Raw genomic sequence first — 18,359 nt, 5'->3', positions numbered from 1 at the left:
TTGGAACTACATTACCTTATATTATAAATCAACATTCTCTAAATATGAGATTGGTCTCCTTGATCAAAGGTGCTTAGCTATCTAGTGTCTGCTAACTTTAACTTGTGTGGAAAGTAACAAATTAGAAATACTCCTGTTACTGTAAATGAGTGAATAATTGTTGTATTGAAAATAGTTTTAAACATACTTGTAATTGAGTCCAATTTTAGCATTTAATTGTAATTAGTCACATTTAAATGTACTGAGTACATCACAAGTACTTATCATCCATGCGTTGCACCAATGAAATTTCCCCATGTGGGACAATAAAGGAATATCTTATCTTATCTTATCCCCATGTGTAACTGCTCTATATGCTTCTTTCCACGTCTCTGGTTTAGTCTTTAACATTATAAACTTAACCAAATTTGTCAAAGTGGGGACAAATAGGCAACATGTTTGACTAAAATATGAAAATTAAAATAGAATATTATTATCCTTGTAATTGTACCTTTACTTGAGTACAAATTCCACCGCTGCTCTGGTTGTAATTTGATCTTCATTGAGCAGTGACGAGTTGTGACGTCAGTGGTACTGGCCTATCAGCGCTCGTGCAGATTTACCGCTGAGCAGTTTTACGACACCGCGCGCACATTTTGTCGGATTACGGCAACATGGCAGCTTGCTGGCTTGAGCTGCAGGTTCGCCGACTCTGACTATCTTTCAGAGTCTTCAGATTATTATGGGTCAAGACAGCGCTCAGGAAGTCTTTCCTTAACAAGAGTTTATAGAACCATGCTGACTGCGTGTGTGCTGAGGCTGTTTACGCCTCGCTGCTCACAGGCAGCCTCTGTGTGCTGCACGGTGTCGGCTCGGAGCAGGAGTGTGTGCGCACTTGAGGCACCTTCATGTCGGTCTACACGCACACCTGTCACGGACTGCTTTAGGTTCACCCAGAGCCGTGTCCCGAGCTCAACTTTCACGCCCCGGTTCTTCACACACACGGGATGTACGTTTGGGACTGTATTTTTATCCGGGAGACGTCCTAAGACATGGATTAACGACTGGCCTACACCTGTAGCGCGAGTACTTTGCTACAGTAAAAGACAGGAGTTTACGAAGGGTCCAAATGAGGACCGCAGTGAAGACAGTCCGGTCTCTGGACAGGGACTTTTCAAGTTCAAACAGCTGGTGAGTCACAGGATTAGTCCCAGGATGACCTTGATCTTTCAAACTGACCACCTGAGGTAGTGCATAAAGCACCGGATGATCATCCTTGTGCATACACAGGTCGAGAATTAAAACAACAAAGTCACCTTTGACCTCCCGGTGGCTCACATAAGTCCATATCATCACGAGACACCGCAACTCGGTCCCTTTTCACCCTCGCACGCAGGTTGTATGTGTGAGTGTTGTTGTACAGCCGGTGTTAGGTACATCAGGAAAAAGGGTCACATTTACAAAAGATTTACACCATCTGAAAGGTCATGGTAACCAGAGTTTAATACGTTTGGAATAAGTCTATTATCCCAAAAAATAAGGAAGATATTCAGGTTTTAAGATTGTGAAAATGAAGCACAAGTGTCCACACATTTCAGCCAAAAAGCTGCGAGTCAGTTCTGCTGCTGTGCAGTGGTCAGTTCTGCTGCTGTGCAGTTGTCAGTACTGCTGCTGTGCAATTGTCAGTACTGCTGCTGTGCAGTCGTCAGTACTGCTGCTGTGGAGCTGTGTCACCTGTGTGTATACAACCACCACGGAGCCAGTCAGTGTCACTGGATTCGTGCATCTAACCACATAATGGTATTTTCTGGAAAAGTAATTGAAGGGGTTTCATCTAATGTTTATAATGTTGATAAGTGTGTTTTCACAGCCTGTATAATTTCATGCATTTTGAATGAGGCCATGCAAATTGTTTTGACCCAACGGCCGACTTGGACCTCCGGGAGCAGATGCCTCGACTAGACGAGCAATATTGTGGCCGTTAAAAAAACATACTTCGCCTAATTCAATTTGCATGAGGTTTGTTACATTAGATCACAAATCTTCTGTAGTTTATGGTTCATTAAAAAAATAGGGTAACAAATGATCTCATTTATATTATGTATATTTTCAGCATATCCATGAAGTCAATTTTCAAAACTTGCTCCTACTTATATATTGCTGTGAATCATCATGGGAAGGTCACGTGGGCGTGACTTAGGTGGTGATTTACAGTTGAAGCACAATTTCGATCGATGGGTTTCAGGGGTCTCGCTACATACCCCTAACATGATAAGTCAAAATGGCCCGTCATCCGATTTGAAAATAAACCATCCCTAAACCCAACTTCATCCCATATTTTACCTAGTGCCATCATTAAAATACTACTTCAAAGAAACAAGTCTGGCGTTCACACCACTGGGTCAAAACGTCCAGTTTACATTCATAGTCTATGTATTTTGGGCGTCCAGTGTTTTTGCGGCACATTTTGAGCGTTTTTGTGGGGCCAAACCTGCGTTTTGAGTGTTGAATATCTTTTTGCCTTCCGCGATGTGACACACTGCCCTCTGTGGTTTTCGCTGGCGGACGGTGTCAGGCCCCTGGGTCCAGATGCGCTGGCTCACGTCTGGCCCGGGACGCTGCTTTTTGCATTTCCCCCATTTCCTGTGACTCTCCTGTGACTCAGGGTCCTTTTAGGTCGGCCACAGTCTCTTCCCAGTTGCCTCGTTTTAGCTGGGGAGGACATGGCTTCTCTTCTCTCAACTGGGGGGTCAGATTCTGGGATTATGTTGCAGTCCCCTCCATTTGAGCCTCTTTCGCAGATTGACCTTAAATGGCTTTCAATGAAAACTGCATTTCTTCTGGCGATGGCCTCGGCGAAGCAGGGGAGTGCGCTCCATGCTTTGTCTGTGGCAGACTCCTGTTTTCATTGGCACCACTATAGCTCTTGGCCAAATATGGATTTCGTTCCAAAGGTGGTTTTGTCAGCTGTGCGCACCCTGTCGCTACAACTAGCCCCTTTTTGTTGGATCTGCTTCTGAACATCAGTGTCCTGTCCGCACTTTCGAGATGCAAACCTTAGAGCCTGTTCGTTTGTCTTCCCGGCTTGTGCAAAGGCCAGACTCTGTCCAAACAACGTCTAACGCACTGGATTGTTGGTGTAATCACAGAAGCCTATGCTCTACAGGGGCGACCACGCCTCCCGGTGTGAGGTGTCATTCCACAAGGGGGCTCGCAACTTCGTGGGCTCTGTGAATGTGGTTTTCCCACAACCGCTGGAAGGGGTTCTCTGGCGACACTCTTCTACATCCAATTGAGGTATGGTTTTGTCTATTCCTCGGGACCCTGCTGGTATTCGTCATCCATATTCCATATTCGTCATTCATGCGGTCAGCAAGGATGAAATAGAACGAAAGTTACGACTGTTGGCCATCAGAGCATTCCCTCGGAATTCTTGTGCTTTGCAAGAAGGTTTCTAGGACTGAGCTGCTGGTGTCACGTGATAATATAGATTCATGTGAGCCACCGGGAGGTCAAAGGTGACTTTGTTGTTACTTATTCTCGACCTGTGTATGCACAAGGATGATCATCCAGTGCTTTATGCACCGCCTCCGGCGATCATCCAGGATTCATTGAACAATAGTTACAGTCGTTACTTTCTTTTCTGATCCTCTACTGCTCTGTCATTACAGTATGAGAACCCCTGGACCATCCCAAATCTGCTGTGCGTGTGCCGGATTCTTCTGGCCCCTGTGCTGGGTCACCTCATCATGACACAGCACTTCCACCTCAGCCTGGCTCTGTTCACACTTGCAGGAGCCACTGACGTGGTAACTCTCCACTTGCATATTCCCTTGTTTATTATTTGATATAACTTCTACAACCTATTCAGGCTGTGTATGATCCGTGTGTACTAAAGTGAATTATGACCTGTGTGTCTCTCAGCTAGACGGTTACATCGCCAGGACGTGGCCCAGTCAGAAGTCGGCTCTGGGAAGTGCCCTGGACCCATTGGCTGATAAGATTCTCATCAGTGTTTTATATGTCAGTCTCACCTACGCTGAACTTATCCCAGGTAAGAGCTCAGTGTTTCCTGCAGGGCAATCTCACTCTTGCTTGTTTTATGATAACATGATTCAACTCTAAAACCTCTCTTTATGTTTATTCAGTGGGATAGGGTGCAGCACAGATGACTTGACATCCCAGCATATTTTGTTAACCTTTCAAACGATCAGATGATTAGCAAGAAAACAGGAAAGAACTGATTTAAAACATCCTTAATAAATGAGCTTAATGCCTTAATTATTGCTACAGAGAGATGGTGGTAGTGGCACATGCATCCATGTAGCTGAGTGAAGTATGAAGCATTCACGTGTGTTCAGTCCAGGTGCAGGTCAGTAGTAGTAGTGACTCATGTTTCTAATGCCTCTGTTCTGTCAGTTCTACTCACAGCTCTGGTCATCGCCAGAGACATCGGGCTCATCGCTGCAGTCTTTTGGGTTCGCTACAAGACTGTGCCGCCACCAGTGAGTACCAAACAAGTAGCACAAATAACAGCCCTCTTGCTATTGCTACAAACAAGCGGCTTGCAACCCAATGAGGCATTTTAAGTAACATATACATTCAATTAAGAGGTTAAAATACAAGAAATCAATGTCATTTTTCTGGTTTTGTTTACTACTTTCAACCACTGGTGCCCAAAGTGAGGCCCTCGGGCCAAACTGGGCCCTTAAAGGCCTCTGGAGTGCTGCTGAAATATAAAATTCCAATTTAATTTCACACTGAATAAGCTTATCTAATTGACAGGGATAACCAATCTCTTCTTCTAAACAGCACAGTAATTACTGATTGTATTTGTTTTTGATTGTAATAGTAAATGTTTTAATAGGCAGTCGATAAACTGTTGAAATGTTTTAGCCCAAAGCTGTACACAAAAGAGATCAGTACATTTTGTGAATCATCCTATTACAAACTCTACTCTGATATTTTTGTTTGTTATTCATCCTCAGGTGACCTTGAGTAAATTCTTTAATCCTTGCTACACAACAGCGCAGCTCAAGCCTACACTCTTCAGTAAAGTAAGAATGAATATTACATTTCAATTTAAAATTTATATTATTAAATGGGGACAATAAATTGTCTTAGAAACATATTTAATCGACCATTATGTATGTCAAGCAGTTCGGCATGAAGAAACTTGCTTTGGCTGAGCTCCCGTAAAAATATTGGGAGCAATTGTGGGAAATATTTAATTTCAAACAATGTTGCTTGTTTCTAAGCATATAAATTCAGATTAATGACCAGAAGTTGATGTCATTCAGGATTTTTAATTCCTTTTACCGTAATTTGTTTGTAATAGTTCCTGAACTGAAAGTAATTCATAATAAACAGTAATCTGATTACTTTTTAATTAAGTGTTTTTAAGTCATCTTAAATTACTGTTGGGCATAATTGGTAATCATTAGCAGAGGCGGAGCCAGACATTCTAGACATCCGGGGCTTAGCCCTAAAAGAAAGGGGGTTTATTCGGGCCAATATGATGTGGTTTTAGTGCAGTTACAGACAGTAACCCTCCAAAGGCAAAGACAGCTCCTCAAGAAATTGTACATCTTGGTGTTCTGATTTAAAACAATCAGTGACAAAACAAATATGAAAGACATTACCCCTGTCAGGGCTCGAACTCTCAACACTATCATCCAATGTCTCATGCTCTGCTGATTGAGCTAGTTGAACAATTTGTTTGGAACTACTCTAATTATTGTAGGAAGTAAAAGTCAGTCTTACCTTTAGCAGACACCTGCCTCAGTGAGCTGTTTGTCCTGTAGTTTCTCTGCTTTAGCTTTAGCTTTGTAGATGAATAAAACCTCTCCTCCAAGCCACTGCTACACTGACAACCACAACAAATTCATCCTTTGAACGATCATGTGCTGTTGTTAAACTATAAACTTTGTTTTGCAGCACATATTCTGAATGTCTCTTTTTTCCAGTTGATCTGCTCTTATTTATGCCCTTCACTTTTTGCAAAACATCAGTTAAATTATGTTGAAAAGGCCTTTTTGTCAGCTCCATGGTCAGATCACATGATGTGCTGTCTGCTGTAAACACCACGCACTTTCTACGCTCCCGCCCACTTTCTACATGCAGCCAATCATACATCAGTTCAACACAAATAACCAATGGAACAAGTAAAGAGAACAAGCACCCAATCAGAGATGGAGGAGAGTGACCCTCCGCTCTGCACAAATGACACGTTTCACTTTTAAAACATTTAAATATGAAAAGGACGTCATGATGCGTTTTTAAAAAAATATAAGAGCCCCAAAGCCAGGGCCTGGCTCTGCCCATGATCATTAGTCTAAGACTTAAGTGTAGTACGGATTTATGGCCTCTTGAGGGCAACCGATACACTGCTGTACCGTAATATGTTGAAACTGGTTGCCAAAAAACAGCTATTTGGTAACATGCAAATGTAAGATATGTATAAAAGTTATTGTAATATGATTTTTAGTAGACCTGTAAAAATCTCAAAAAGCTCATGTGTCCTGTCATGTCCTGTTCCGTCACCGAGTACTGCTGGTGTAGAGAACGAGAGAGCCATCTATGATATCTTTTGCCTTCACGTTCAACCAGAAAGTAAAATTATAAACGCCATTGTCAAACTAGGGAAAACTAGGTTGGACTTGTATTAAATCCTAAATTTAATTATGTTTACTATTCCAATTATACCAACACTTTTTAAAAAATATTTTCAAATATGTGACAGTCAGTTCCATGTTTTTATGGAGGCAAAATTATGTTTAAGTTCCTCCTTTGATGACCTTCTTTTGTGCTTTTCAGATGAACACGGCCATCCAGCTGTTTCTTGTGGCTGCGTCTTTAGCTGCTCCAGTCCTCCAGTACACAGACAGCGCTGTGCTACAGTGTCTGTGGTGAGTCCTCTAGACAAACAGGCACTCTCAAAACAAGGATACAGTCAGGATACCTACATGCATTATATTTGGAAAATTAATTCTGTCCACTTTTTTTTAATAAAAAGATGATGCCTACGTAGTTGGGTAGTGAAGTGAAGTATGTTAGACAAGCTGATGACATGTGCATGTATGATAACTCCATGTGGTACTTGAATGTACTTTTTACGCTGTCCATCTTCTTGTGTGTCATAGGTTTGTCACAGCAGTCACTACAACAGCTTCAGGGTACAGCTACTGGCACTACGGCCGCAAGACGGTGAAATTACTCAACACTCGGCCACCATGACAACTGAACCTGGGAATCACCATGACGACCATGCCTACAGAGCACCTTCGTTGGCCATAATTCACGTCATCATAATTATGCTCTCAGGATGATACATTTTGTAATAGAAAAATACTTAAAAATAAAATTTAGAGATCACTTTCAGAATCCTTATTTGTTCACCCTAGTGAACGAGAGGTTGTGTCCCTCCCTACGTGGCGGCCTACGGGCTGAACAGCAGTGCAGAGTATCCGGCCTTCTTGGAGTCCCTGGGAGGGGTACTGGACAGTGCACCGACCGGGGACTCCGTTGTTCTACACATGGGCCTGGAGAGGAGTGAACACTGTTAATGGTGCGGGTGGAGACCTGGAATGGGGATGTTGTTGAAGAGGAAGAGACTGAGGACTCGTCCCCCACGCTGAGCTCACTTAGATTGTTAGCAATCTCCTCTGTGGCAGGGCTGTAGGAGTGAATGAGAGTCGTTCTGAGTACCGTATGTATCTGGATGTTGTAGGACGTCTCTGCAACATCGTGTGGCGGTCGGACAGTGCCTCTGAACTAGCAGACCGGGGTGGTGGTCCCTCCTGTTCAAGAAGGGGGACCGGGGGGTGTGTTCCAACTACAAAGGGCTCACACTCCGCAGCCTCCCCGGTAAGGTCTATTCCAGAGTTCTGGAGAAGAGACACTGGACCAGATCTATGCTCTATACCACCGGGTGCTTGAGGGTTCATGAGAGTTCTCCCAACCGGTCCACATGTGTTTTGTGGATCTGGAGAAGGTTTTCGACCATGTCACTCGTGTTGTCCTTTTAGAGGGTGCTCCGGGAGTATGGGGTCCGGGGCCCTTTGCTTGGGGCTGTCCGGTCACAGTATGACCGGTGCAGGAGTCAAAAGGTAAAGCTCTTGAATTACCGGTCAATCTACTTTCCTACGCTCACATATGGTCATAACCTTTGGGTAATGCCCAAAAGGACAAGTAAATGGATGGCTGGATGAATGGAATCCTTATCTGATAAAACATGGCCTTATTCCTGCTGCTCCTCATTTGCTCAAGCTTAAATCTTTCTGTGCCATAACTTTAAGAATAAATAGAAATATTTTTTATTATTGTTTTGTTTCTTTTAATTCATGGGTCTGAAGTGATGTGACACACTCGTTGCTACTGCCATCTTAAAGATGAAAGCTGCTCGCTGCAGGGGACGGTGCAAAAAGGTGGGGTTTCTTTTCTATAACATCCTCAAATGCCGGATTTGTCACCAGAAATGTATTACGGTCATCAGGAGCGACCAGTAGATTTACAGAATTCACTGAGCTGTTTATTTCTGATTGTTAGCACCTGGCTAATGCTAGTTTACGGATTGTGTGCAAGTAGGCTAATGTTTATTAGCATAGCCAGTCAGTTTTAACAAGCCTATGTTCCAACTATCTAGGTGTATATTATATTATATTGTATATATTGGTATGTACGGTGCAAAAACAAGACTGTACATCACCAAAAATACACCAAACCCACAGTGAAGCTGGTGGTGTTGGTGGAAACATGCTTTGGGCTGTTTACCTTCAGCTGGCACTGAAGCCTTGGTCAAAGTGGAGGGAAATATGAACAGTTCTTTAATCATAATCAACAGTTCTTAAGCCCTCAGTTAAGCATAAAGTTAATTATGAACAGCTCCTATCAAATAAGGGGCACCAAGTTCAAATGCATCGTGTGTTCTGCCCAGTGGTCGAATGGTAAAGGCACAGCACACTTATACCAGGCCCAAGTGCAACTGGCTGCAGTATTGTGCGTTCGAAATCCCACTAACAATTTGTTGCATGTCCTCTCTTTCTTTCCCCTAATTTTCTTTTCCCCATAATAAAGCCTATGGGCAACATTCTTTTATATTTTTTAATGTTAATTGTTCTTTTAAGATGTTTTGATATGGCTTTTGAAACCAGTAAATAATGCTTCTAATTTAACAAATTACCATTTTCAGTTCTGAATGGTTTGAAACGGTTGTGCATAAGCATTTGTAACGGTACATTTTAAGTTTCTATAAAAAAAATCTAAAACATTGATGGTTGTTCAATAAGAATCGAATTGTATTCTAAAGGTTGACAAATTAAAAAATATGATTATGATTTATACTGACTCATTGTATTTATTATATTATTTGCATAATACTTTGGAACGCAATGTAATATAATTGTTCGTAACATTCGGCTTCGATATTCCTTATAAAATTACAATTCAATCAATTGGAAAAACGGCCATCATCCGCAATACAGTTTGTTTGGAGTACGTTGCTAGGATACAGTAAACGTTGCGGTTGAAAGCAGCGGTTGTGCGTCGGTTCAGTTTGGGAGAGTGTTTGAAGGAGATTGCTCAGGATGGAGATTGTCCACGTTTACACTCGCCTCCGCAGTGAGTTTGGCCGGCCGTGTCTCCTCTCTGACCGCAGTCCGGAGCTCACTCTGGACCTGCTGCCGGACCCAGGTCTGAGCGCGCAGTTCATCCTCCGCACGCCCCGGGACCAGGCCACCCAGACCCGCTGCGACATGTCCGAGCACCAGGTACAACCACGCGTCAATGGATGGACAAGCAAGCCACTCTTTTTATAGCACCAAGAAGCCTATTTCAGCCACGACACGTTTATCATAAATGTATTAAAATAGCGTTGTCAAAATGTAAAAATGTTGAGTACTTAAAGGCTAAAGAGGAAGTGGGTCCTATGCAGAATTACTCAAAAATGCACAAATAAAACAACACCAAAAACCATCGGCATAATCGGCGTAATAAACATGTGTCATGAGCAAATGGTTTAAGCCCTTTCAACATTTGTCACTGAAGGGAGTTTTATTAACACAAAATGACAAAGACTCATTCAAGTCCAGGGAAATACATATTATAATTATTTATGACGTAACCCATAACAAGCTGTTCAATATGTCGAGCTGAAGAGCCAACTGTGTAGAATCCAGATAATTTAGATATGATGAAACAAAGTGTACATTTTATTTGTGCTGCTGTTTCACAGGCCTTACAAGTAAAGTGATGGTGGTGTTCTCTATTGCCAAAGAACTTAATCTTCAGTACACTTTGTCTGTCAGAGAGAAAATTTCTTCTCAGGAGTGTATAAATACTTAAGATACATACTAGTCTAGATGTCCCCTCATCCTCTTTCCCCATTTCCCTTTGGTACCTCCCATTGCCCTGCCTTGGCCCCTCCTTTGGGCTTCACCGACCTGGGCCTTCTCACCTCTGTGTGAAGCTGACATGGTGGAGCTCTTTTGCACGTAGCGGTGCATAAATGACAACAAACCAATCACTACTCGATTGCTTCGCAGCCTCACCACTCTTCTCCCAATAAGAGATTATTATTCATTGATTATTCATTGCGTTGAATAATATTTTTAACTCAATGTTGTGATGGTCTGTTTCCTGTGTAGGTGAACACGGAGCGCTTTGAGACAGAAAGCACCGGGGTGAACCACACAGAGGGAGGCTGGCCCAAAGATGTGGACCCCAACGAGATGGAACAGACCATTCGCTACCGCAAGAAAGTGGAGAAGGATGAGGGCTTTGTGAACAGCGTCACACAGCTGGGCAGTGTAAGATCAGACAAGTCCCATAATGTGTTGGGCCATCAGTGTGGGTAGAGTAGCCAAAATGCATTTATTCAAGTAAAAATACATTGGGGACACTACTGCTACACAAGTACGAGAAATTGTCTAGGCGTAACATCTGATATATAATTTTTTGAAGTTAATGTTATTGGAAGGACAAAAACTTGAATACTTCACACAATCAGGGATAAGATAGACAAAGAGAATAGAATTACTTGCTGCAATAATGAAACAAACAAAAATAATAAATGAAACACACCAAATGTCAGCCGCTTCACAATCACAATTGTAATTTTGAATTTGTGGTCTTGTGGCTAAATAACTGTGTTTATTGTAGGCTATGGTGCACTGTATCCAGCAGAACAATGCTCTGGATATTTACCAGGAGTATTGCACTGAGGAGGACGAGGGAGAGTTTGCAGAGCCACCGTCAGCCAAAACCATCAATGTTTTTAGGTCTGTGCCACAAACTTGATTCCCGCATGTCACACATTATTTATAAAAACAGAAATAATAAAAACAGAAATACAAAAGTTTATTTTTTTGTTGACTAAATGCAAAACCCACCCACTGTACACCAACAGAGACCCAAACGAGGTGAAGCGCACAGTCACAGGCCTGTCATGGCACCCTGATGGAGGCAAAAAGTTGGCAGGCGCTTACTCCTGTCTGAACTTCCAAGCCTCGCACTCAAACATGTGTGGGGACTCCTACATCTGGGACATCGGTCAGTAAACTACTCCAGGCAATGCAAAACATGAGTTCATCAGTACTTTTTTCCACAAACATCTGAAACTGTTTTTTTAATCTACCATTTATCACAGAAAACCCAAATCGTCCCGAGATGACTTTGAAGCCAGTTTCTCCTCTTGTCTGCATCGAGTACAATCCCAAAGACCCTCATACACTGGTCGGAGGCACATACAGTGGACAGATCGGTCAGTGCAGTCAGTGTAACTTTTTAGTGCTGTGTTTTGAGAGTGAAAACTTGACACTGGTGTTTTTTTTAGCATATTGGGACACTCGGCGTGGAAGCCAGCCCGTGGAGCTGTCCTCGGTGGAGCACGGTCACAGAGACCCGGTTTATAAGATCATCTGGCTTCAATCCAAAACCGGGAACGATGCCTTTTCTGCTTCCACAGATGGACAGGTACCGACAATGCAGTGCTCCCAGCTCAGTTAAGATTCCTGTGTGTATTATAGTTTCCTGTCAGTATAATGTTATATAAGTGTAATACTGTGTTTCCAAAGGTGCAGCTAGATCTATGATATCAAGTTTTTTTAGAGGCTTTGGATAAAGTAAAGAGCACAATGCTTGTTTTGGTGCGCCATCGCTAACAAATTGTTTGGCCTATAATGGTTGCTCAAATTCTGTCCCCAACCCATTTTTCTTTAAATGTACTTACTGGTATATAGAATAGGCTTTAATAAACATGGCATATCTTTCTGTAGGATGCTACGGCCTACTTGTCCACAGGGACCACACTTCAAGTATGGCATAAATATTTGAGATAGAATTGTGTTTAAATAGTGTTGTTTAAAACGTAAAGGCTTATTTATTTGCTTGTGTTTGTTCAGAACAGCTGAGATTATGCTGAAGTTTTTCAATTTGCTATAGTATGAGATAGTTTCTCTGAGTGTATGCAGGTAATATATGTAATTCAAATTAAATTATATCACTTAAATTTACTGTAACGGTACTCCTTGTGATCTATCAAAATCTGAGAGAATTAACATTGAAGTCTGCGCATTCAGGTACTTTGGTGGGACGTGCGAAAGCTGAGCGAGCCCACTGAACGTTTAGTCTTGGACCCAAGTCGAGAGGGAAACCTGGAACGGGCTTTAGGTGCTATATGTTTGGAGTATGAACCTACTATGGTGAGTCTCAGCTTTATTCTGCCTTTAGTCATCTTAGTTTGTGCTTTGGTCCTATTTTCTGACCCAGTACTTATTTTATCTGGTCTCAGCCCACTAAGTTCATGGTGGGGACAGAGCAGGGTGTGGTGCTGTCCTGTAACAGAAAGGCAAAGACCCCTGCAGAGAAGATTGTGTGCACATATGAGGGTCACCATGGCCCTGTGCATGCTCTTCATCGCAATCCCTTCTTCCCCAAAAACTTCTTGACAGCAGGAGACTGGGCTGCTCGCATCTGGTCTGAGGACATCCGGGACTCGGCCATCATGTGGACCAGGTACTCTGGAGCAGTGTATCTTTCCTAAGAAAGTCTCATATTCCTTCTGTTGCACCAAGTGACAGGCACTGTGTAGTGTAGGTAGAGCCTGGTATGGCTTCTGTTGGGCTGTCAAGCTTTTTTTCAAACGAGTGTAGAAGATGTGCATGTTGTGGTCAGGTACCAGATGTCATACCTGACAGATGCCTGCTGGAGCCCTGTGCGGCCTTCTGTGTTCTACACTTCCAAAATGGATGGTGTGCTGGATGTGTGGGATGTTCTGTTCAAGCAGAATGACCCCACCCTGAGTCTCAAGGTGAGCACCCCACACCACTCACCAACCGCACGCCCACCTCTCTCCAACATTAGATGACTCCCATTTCCTTGTTCTGCAGGTGTCTGATGAGCCCCTTTATTGCCTGCGTGTTCAGGACAGTGGCCGTTTGGTGGCCTGTGGCTCTCAGGGGGGCTCTGCTACACTACTGGAGTTCTGTTCGGGTCTGTCCTCTCTGCAGAAGAACGACAAGAGCCTACTGGCTGCGGTGAGTACTGTAGGCATGAATGTGGCGTCTACTTATGTTTAACAAGAAAAACATTTAATGCCACATGTAGATGTTTGAGCGCGAGGCCAAGCGGGAGAAAATCCTTGAGGCCCGTCAGAGAGAGCAGCGTTTGAAAGAGCGCAGCCGATCAGAGCAGAGCGACGCTGGGCGGGACATGGGTGATGGCACTGACACACACGATGTGCATCAACTCATGACCCGTGCAGAAGATGACTTTTACAGTGTGGTGGAGGCAGAGCTGCGGCGCCGGGATGACCCGTACCAGGTAACAAAGCATTTCACACATATAAGACAACCACTTAAACCACTTGGCTCTGTCATATAAGTTAGACTGTAAATCTGGACAAACAATAAAGTCAGGCTGTGTTTTTCAGGACAAAGAGAAAGTAAAGAACGTAAATGGAGGAGAAGCATCGCAATGAAGAAAACGTTCCTTTTTTAATATTATATATATTTATATATATATAGTGTGCTACCCTCTGCACTTGTACATAGTGTAAAAAATAATTTTACTTTTTTGACAGTGTCAATCACAATAAAAAGATGCATTTAGAATTACCAAGACTTGTACAGTTTCATTGTTTCCCTTATTTAAGCAGACATGAGGAGAACATGCAAACTAGGGCCCCATCTGTACCCATAAAGATCCTGTTGGGAAAAATCTCTCACAACTCACTTTCCCTGGGCCAAGCTCTCACCCTGGTGGTCACTCTCAATGAAGCCACATCTTAAAGGTTGAATGGACGTTTTTTTGGCCCAAGTCTGAGTTTTATTTCCTCGTGGCATGGACCACCGATTAGTCCTGTCACGTATCAATCATAGAACGCTCCTAACGCTCACCTGCTGCCTTGTTCTGGCTCGTCCTCAGGAGAGCAGCACGTTTCCCTGTGTCTAAGCGCATGGATCTATCATAATATAGTTCCCTCGGTGTACAGGACAAAATTAAGATGGAGAAAGAAAGTTCAAGCTGACTCAGAAGAAGAGGGAAATCTACGGGAGATGAGAGATGCGATCCGTCGCACTAATAAACAAACGCACATTTGGTCGCAAGGTTTTTCTCTGCATCCGCACGGGGGGAGTGCGCATGCACACTTCCGCTTGAGTTCTCAAATCAGGGAGAAATCGTCCATTACGCCTTTAAGCGTGTTCAGCAAGAAAACGACTATGATATTAATAATGATACAGTTCTTCACTCAAATACACTAATGGCTGCTTTTCCAGCTACCACAAAAAAAATGCACAAGATGTGGCCCACACACCAGCACATGCATGCTCCCACAGGCGCATGTACTCACACTCCTTGTGTTAGCCCCTCTCTGATCTGGAGCTTATATAAGGACAAGTGGGAGGTTGAGCTATTTCAGGAGCTCTGAAGATGTGCACCACCAAGTGTAGGACTGATGTGAGCATGTTCCATAAAACTATTAAACTCTGCAACACAACCTTCCTCCACCTGTGAACGGGCCGCCACCTTTTTGAGGGTCCTGGCTGTAGAAAGGACTTGTAGAGCACCGATCTTATCAATAAAATGTTCTGTGGAGCGTGAGGTGTTCTGGGGAGAATTATGTGTTCTGATGAAGTGATGGAGAGGAGTTAGATGTTCTGAGAAGGCGATGAAGAGAGGTGAAATGTTCTGAGGAGAGTGATGCGTTCTGAGGAGCATAGGTCTGAGGTTCTGTAGAAATTGTGCAAATGGGACTTTATTAACAGGAAGCAGGACTACATTTAAGCTTATTTTAAGGCTTGATAAGCCTATAATCACAGTCCTGGTGGGATGGTGCTCCCCACAGCTCCCAGTAGGTTCAGACCTCCCCTGCTGTCCTCCAGTTCTGGATCCTACCAGAATCCTTTTGGAATAATTAACTCAAATCAAATCAATTTATTTTTGTAAGGCCCAAAATCACAACAACAGTTGCCTCTGAGGGCCACAGAGTGGCTGGAGGTGTCGTATACTAACATCTGCAACTATCTAATTCAATCTCCAGGTAATTTGTTTGACACTATCCATGGCTGCTGTGTCGTCAGTATCAATATTTTGTTGTATTTTGGAGTAACATTTTAAAAAAATCCTTTAGAATCTGTTAAAGGAATAATAGAGAATTTTTTGCCGATTTGAGAACTCAAGCAACTGTTGGTCCCTTTTTGAAAAGTGCTCATGCGCACACTCACACCCGTGCGGAAGCACGGAACAGCCCCGCTGCTACACATGCGTTTGTTTATCAGCGCGACAGATCACATCGCATCTCTCGTCTCCGCAGATTTCCGTCTCTTTTGAGCCAGCTCGAACAGTCTTTCTCTGTCGTCATTTTGTACTGTACAATGAAGGAACTCACACACCAACATATCAACCACGCATGCGCCGTCAGGGAAACGTGCTGCAATGCTGTTGTGGCATTCTGGTGGTACTATAAATGTTTTAAACTAATTTAAATTAAATAAAAATAAAGAAAATAAAACCAACAACGCCACCGGGCTTACACCCGGAAAACTAACTAAAAGGACACACAGATTCGTTCTTGATTATACAGAGGCAGATTCCAGTTTCACATGTAATTTATTTAACAGGCTATTAATTTAATAAATACTTTAACACAGGCTTAGGTAACAACACAGTTCGTATCAGTTCTTTATGCGTGGATGTATAGTCTTTTAAGAGTCCAGTGGATCTGGACAACACAGGGCACAGACATCCATATCAACAGAGGGCAGGGCAAGGCAACGGCTCCAGCGCACACCGCTGCTCCAGAGAGTTTAGGTTACATCACGTTAGCTGCCCGGGACCACGCGTTGTGGGGCTATGACAGCGAGACCACAACAATCCCGAGTCAGCAGAGATCACATCGGAGCGTTAACAAAGCGGCGCCAGGTGACAGGCCACGGCACTGGAGAGCGGAGGTACGTGGAGCAACACCCAGACCCAGGAAGTGCGTAGGTCAGAGGATGAATGACAAAACGGAACAACATTTTATTGGCCAACGGCCCTAATGATTAGCCAATAGGAAGTGGCATGGTCTGCCCGCAGGCCATACTGCCACACTGTGAACGAGCCAGAACGAGGCTGCAGGTGTGCAGTAGGACGAAAGGGATGATTGATATCAGCTGTCCATGCCAGGAGGAAATGAGACTCAGATTTGGCGCTAAAAAATCCTCTATTATTCCTTTAACACTTCTTCTTCTTTGGTGTTTTATGGCGGTTGGTATCCAAGTGTTACATTACTGCCACCTACTGTAGTTGTACATCTTAGTTTTCACCCAAAAGGGTGGGGGAAACGTTCTGGTAAGTGACGTGTGACCGGAGACATCTATCGCTCTCACCCATATAATACATCCATGCTCTCACCGTACCACGTGACGTTTGGCACGCTGTTTTGGGATGAAATGTTAAAATCCGCCTGTTACCATGGAAATCCACCATCACCCACGTGATCATGTGACGCAACACAGTTGGCTCAATATTTGCTTTGAAGTGTGTTTACTTTTAAGTGCTTCCATGTGAGCAACTTTATCAGTTTTTTACGGTATAGCGTAAAATACATACTTTGAAGACGTAGAACTACTGAAGATGTACAACTACAGTAGGTGGCCCAACCGCCATAAAACAACAACAACAGTAGGTGGCTGTAAATGCACCTTTTGGAGCTGGAATAAAGTCTATGGAATAAAGTCTGGCGGTAATGTAACACTTGGATACCAACCGCCATAAAACAACAACAACAACAACAAATGCACCTTTTCAGTTGGCTGCCAACCGCCATTAAAAGTAACACAACAACAGTTTTGGAAAGAAATAAAAGAAATGAAACAACAACAACAATAACAACAACAACAACAGTTTGAGAGAGTGTTTGAAGGAGATTGCTCAGGATGGAGATTGTCCACGTTTACACTCGCCTCCGCAGTGAGTTTGGCCGGCCGTGTCTCCTCTCTGACCGCAGTCCGGAGCTCACTCTGGACCTGCTGCCGGACCCAGGTCTGAGCGCGCAGTTCATCCTCCGCACGCCCCGGAACCAGGCCACCCAGACCCGCTGCGACATGTCCGAGCACCAGGTACAACCACGCAGAATCCAGACATTTAGACGGTAGATATGATGAAACAAAGTGTACTATTTTTATTTTATTTGGGCAGCTATTTTCACAGGCCTCTCTATTGCCAAAGAACTTTGTCAGAGTGAAAAGTTCTTCTCAGGAGTGTATAAATGCTTAAGGTACATACTAGTCTAGATGTCCCCTCAGTTTATAATGGTCTGTTTCCTGTGTAGGTGAACACGGAGCGCTTTGAGACAGAAAGCACCGGGGTGAACCACACAGAGGGGGGCTGGCCCAAAGATGTGGACCCCAACGAGATTGAACAGACCGTGCGCTACCGCAAGAAAGTGGAGAAGGATGAGGGCTTTGTGAACAGCGTCACACAGCTTGGCAAGGTATGGCCTTAGTTATTTTATTACTTGGTTTACGGATCCGCCGCACTTAGATTATTGATTTCTACAATATAAATAGAATTCATTTTTATCACTTTTTTTTATATAAATTACCGCCGACGACGCAAAATTGAATGTAAAAAGCGGTATTAAGTCAAAAGATGAGAGCGCGTGAAGCAATTTCTCGCCAAACTCTTGCGGGAGTGAGAGACGGCGCTGCTCCGAGCTGCTCTGTGCCTGCGCGTGTGAGGGAATGAGACATACACCAATGCTATTCCTTAACACACAGAGAACACAATTCAACTTAGAATATGAAACGACACAGAAATATCAGACGTTTGTGTGGCATGCATGGGAGAAACCGCCGGGCCGGGCCACCCAGGCTGTTGTAAGCAGCCCGGCAACCCTC

At 43.6% G+C, this 18,359-nt stretch overlaps 3 protein-coding genes across 3 annotated transcripts in view; all 3 read left to right on the top strand.

Annotated features, from left to right (window-relative positions):
• The first annotated feature begins 640 nt into the window (after nt 1-640).
• On the top strand, nt 641-7,353 carry crls1 (cardiolipin synthase 1). The gene is made up of 7 exons (XM_072437321.1): nt 641-1,170; nt 3,651-3,788; nt 3,904-4,033; nt 4,399-4,484; nt 4,968-5,036; nt 6,796-6,887; nt 7,122-7,353. Exons 1-7 carry the CDS (start codon nt 775-777, stop codon nt 7,213-7,215), a joined length of 1,005 nt encoding a protein of 334 aa, XP_072293422.1. The 5' UTR covers nt 641-774; the 3' UTR covers nt 7,216-7,353.
• Nucleotides 7,354-9,466: 2,113 nt separating this feature from the next.
• LOC140351603 (dynein axonemal intermediate chain 2-like) overlaps nt 9,467-18,359 on the top strand; it is a 10,483-nt gene continuing 1,590 nt past the window's right edge. The window contains exons 1-11 of the mRNA XM_072437496.1: nt 9,467-9,746; nt 10,623-10,784; nt 11,137-11,255; nt 11,384-11,526; nt 11,624-11,737; nt 11,810-11,949; nt 12,555-12,677; nt 12,767-12,990; nt 13,150-13,285; nt 13,365-13,511; nt 13,582-13,797. Coding sequence (XP_072293597.1) covers nt 9,564-9,746; nt 10,623-10,784; nt 11,137-11,255; nt 11,384-11,526; nt 11,624-11,737; nt 11,810-11,949; nt 12,555-12,677; nt 12,767-12,990; nt 13,150-13,285; nt 13,365-13,511; nt 13,582-13,797 — 1,707 coding nt within the window. The 5' untranslated portion in view covers nt 9,467-9,563. The remainder of the gene's footprint in view (nt 9,747-10,622; nt 10,785-11,136; nt 11,256-11,383; nt 11,527-11,623; nt 11,738-11,809; nt 11,950-12,554; nt 12,678-12,766; nt 12,991-13,149; nt 13,286-13,364; nt 13,512-13,581; nt 13,798-18,359) is intronic.
• LOC140351438 (dynein axonemal intermediate chain 2-like) overlaps nt 17,258-18,359 on the top strand; it is a 2,527-nt gene continuing 1,425 nt past the window's right edge. Inside the window, exons 1-3 of the mRNA XM_072437276.1 lie at nt 17,258-17,306; nt 17,365-17,579; nt 17,792-17,953. Of these exons, the coding sequence (XP_072293377.1) occupies nt 17,397-17,579; nt 17,792-17,953 (345 nt within the window). The 5' untranslated portion in view covers nt 17,258-17,306; nt 17,365-17,396. The remainder of the gene's footprint in view (nt 17,307-17,364; nt 17,580-17,791; nt 17,954-18,359) is intronic.

Source organism: Eucyclogobius newberryi, unplaced genomic scaffold (assembly GCF_026437365.1).
Source record: "Eucyclogobius newberryi isolate DKJ021-1_F unplaced genomic scaffold, fEucNew1.0.hap1 SCAF_8, whole genome shotgun sequence".
NCBI classification, from domain to species: Eukaryota; Metazoa; Chordata; class Actinopteri; order Gobiiformes; family Gobiidae; genus Eucyclogobius; species Eucyclogobius newberryi.
Note: the sequence above shows the minus strand (reverse complement) of the source record. Positions and strands in the feature narration are given on the sequence as shown.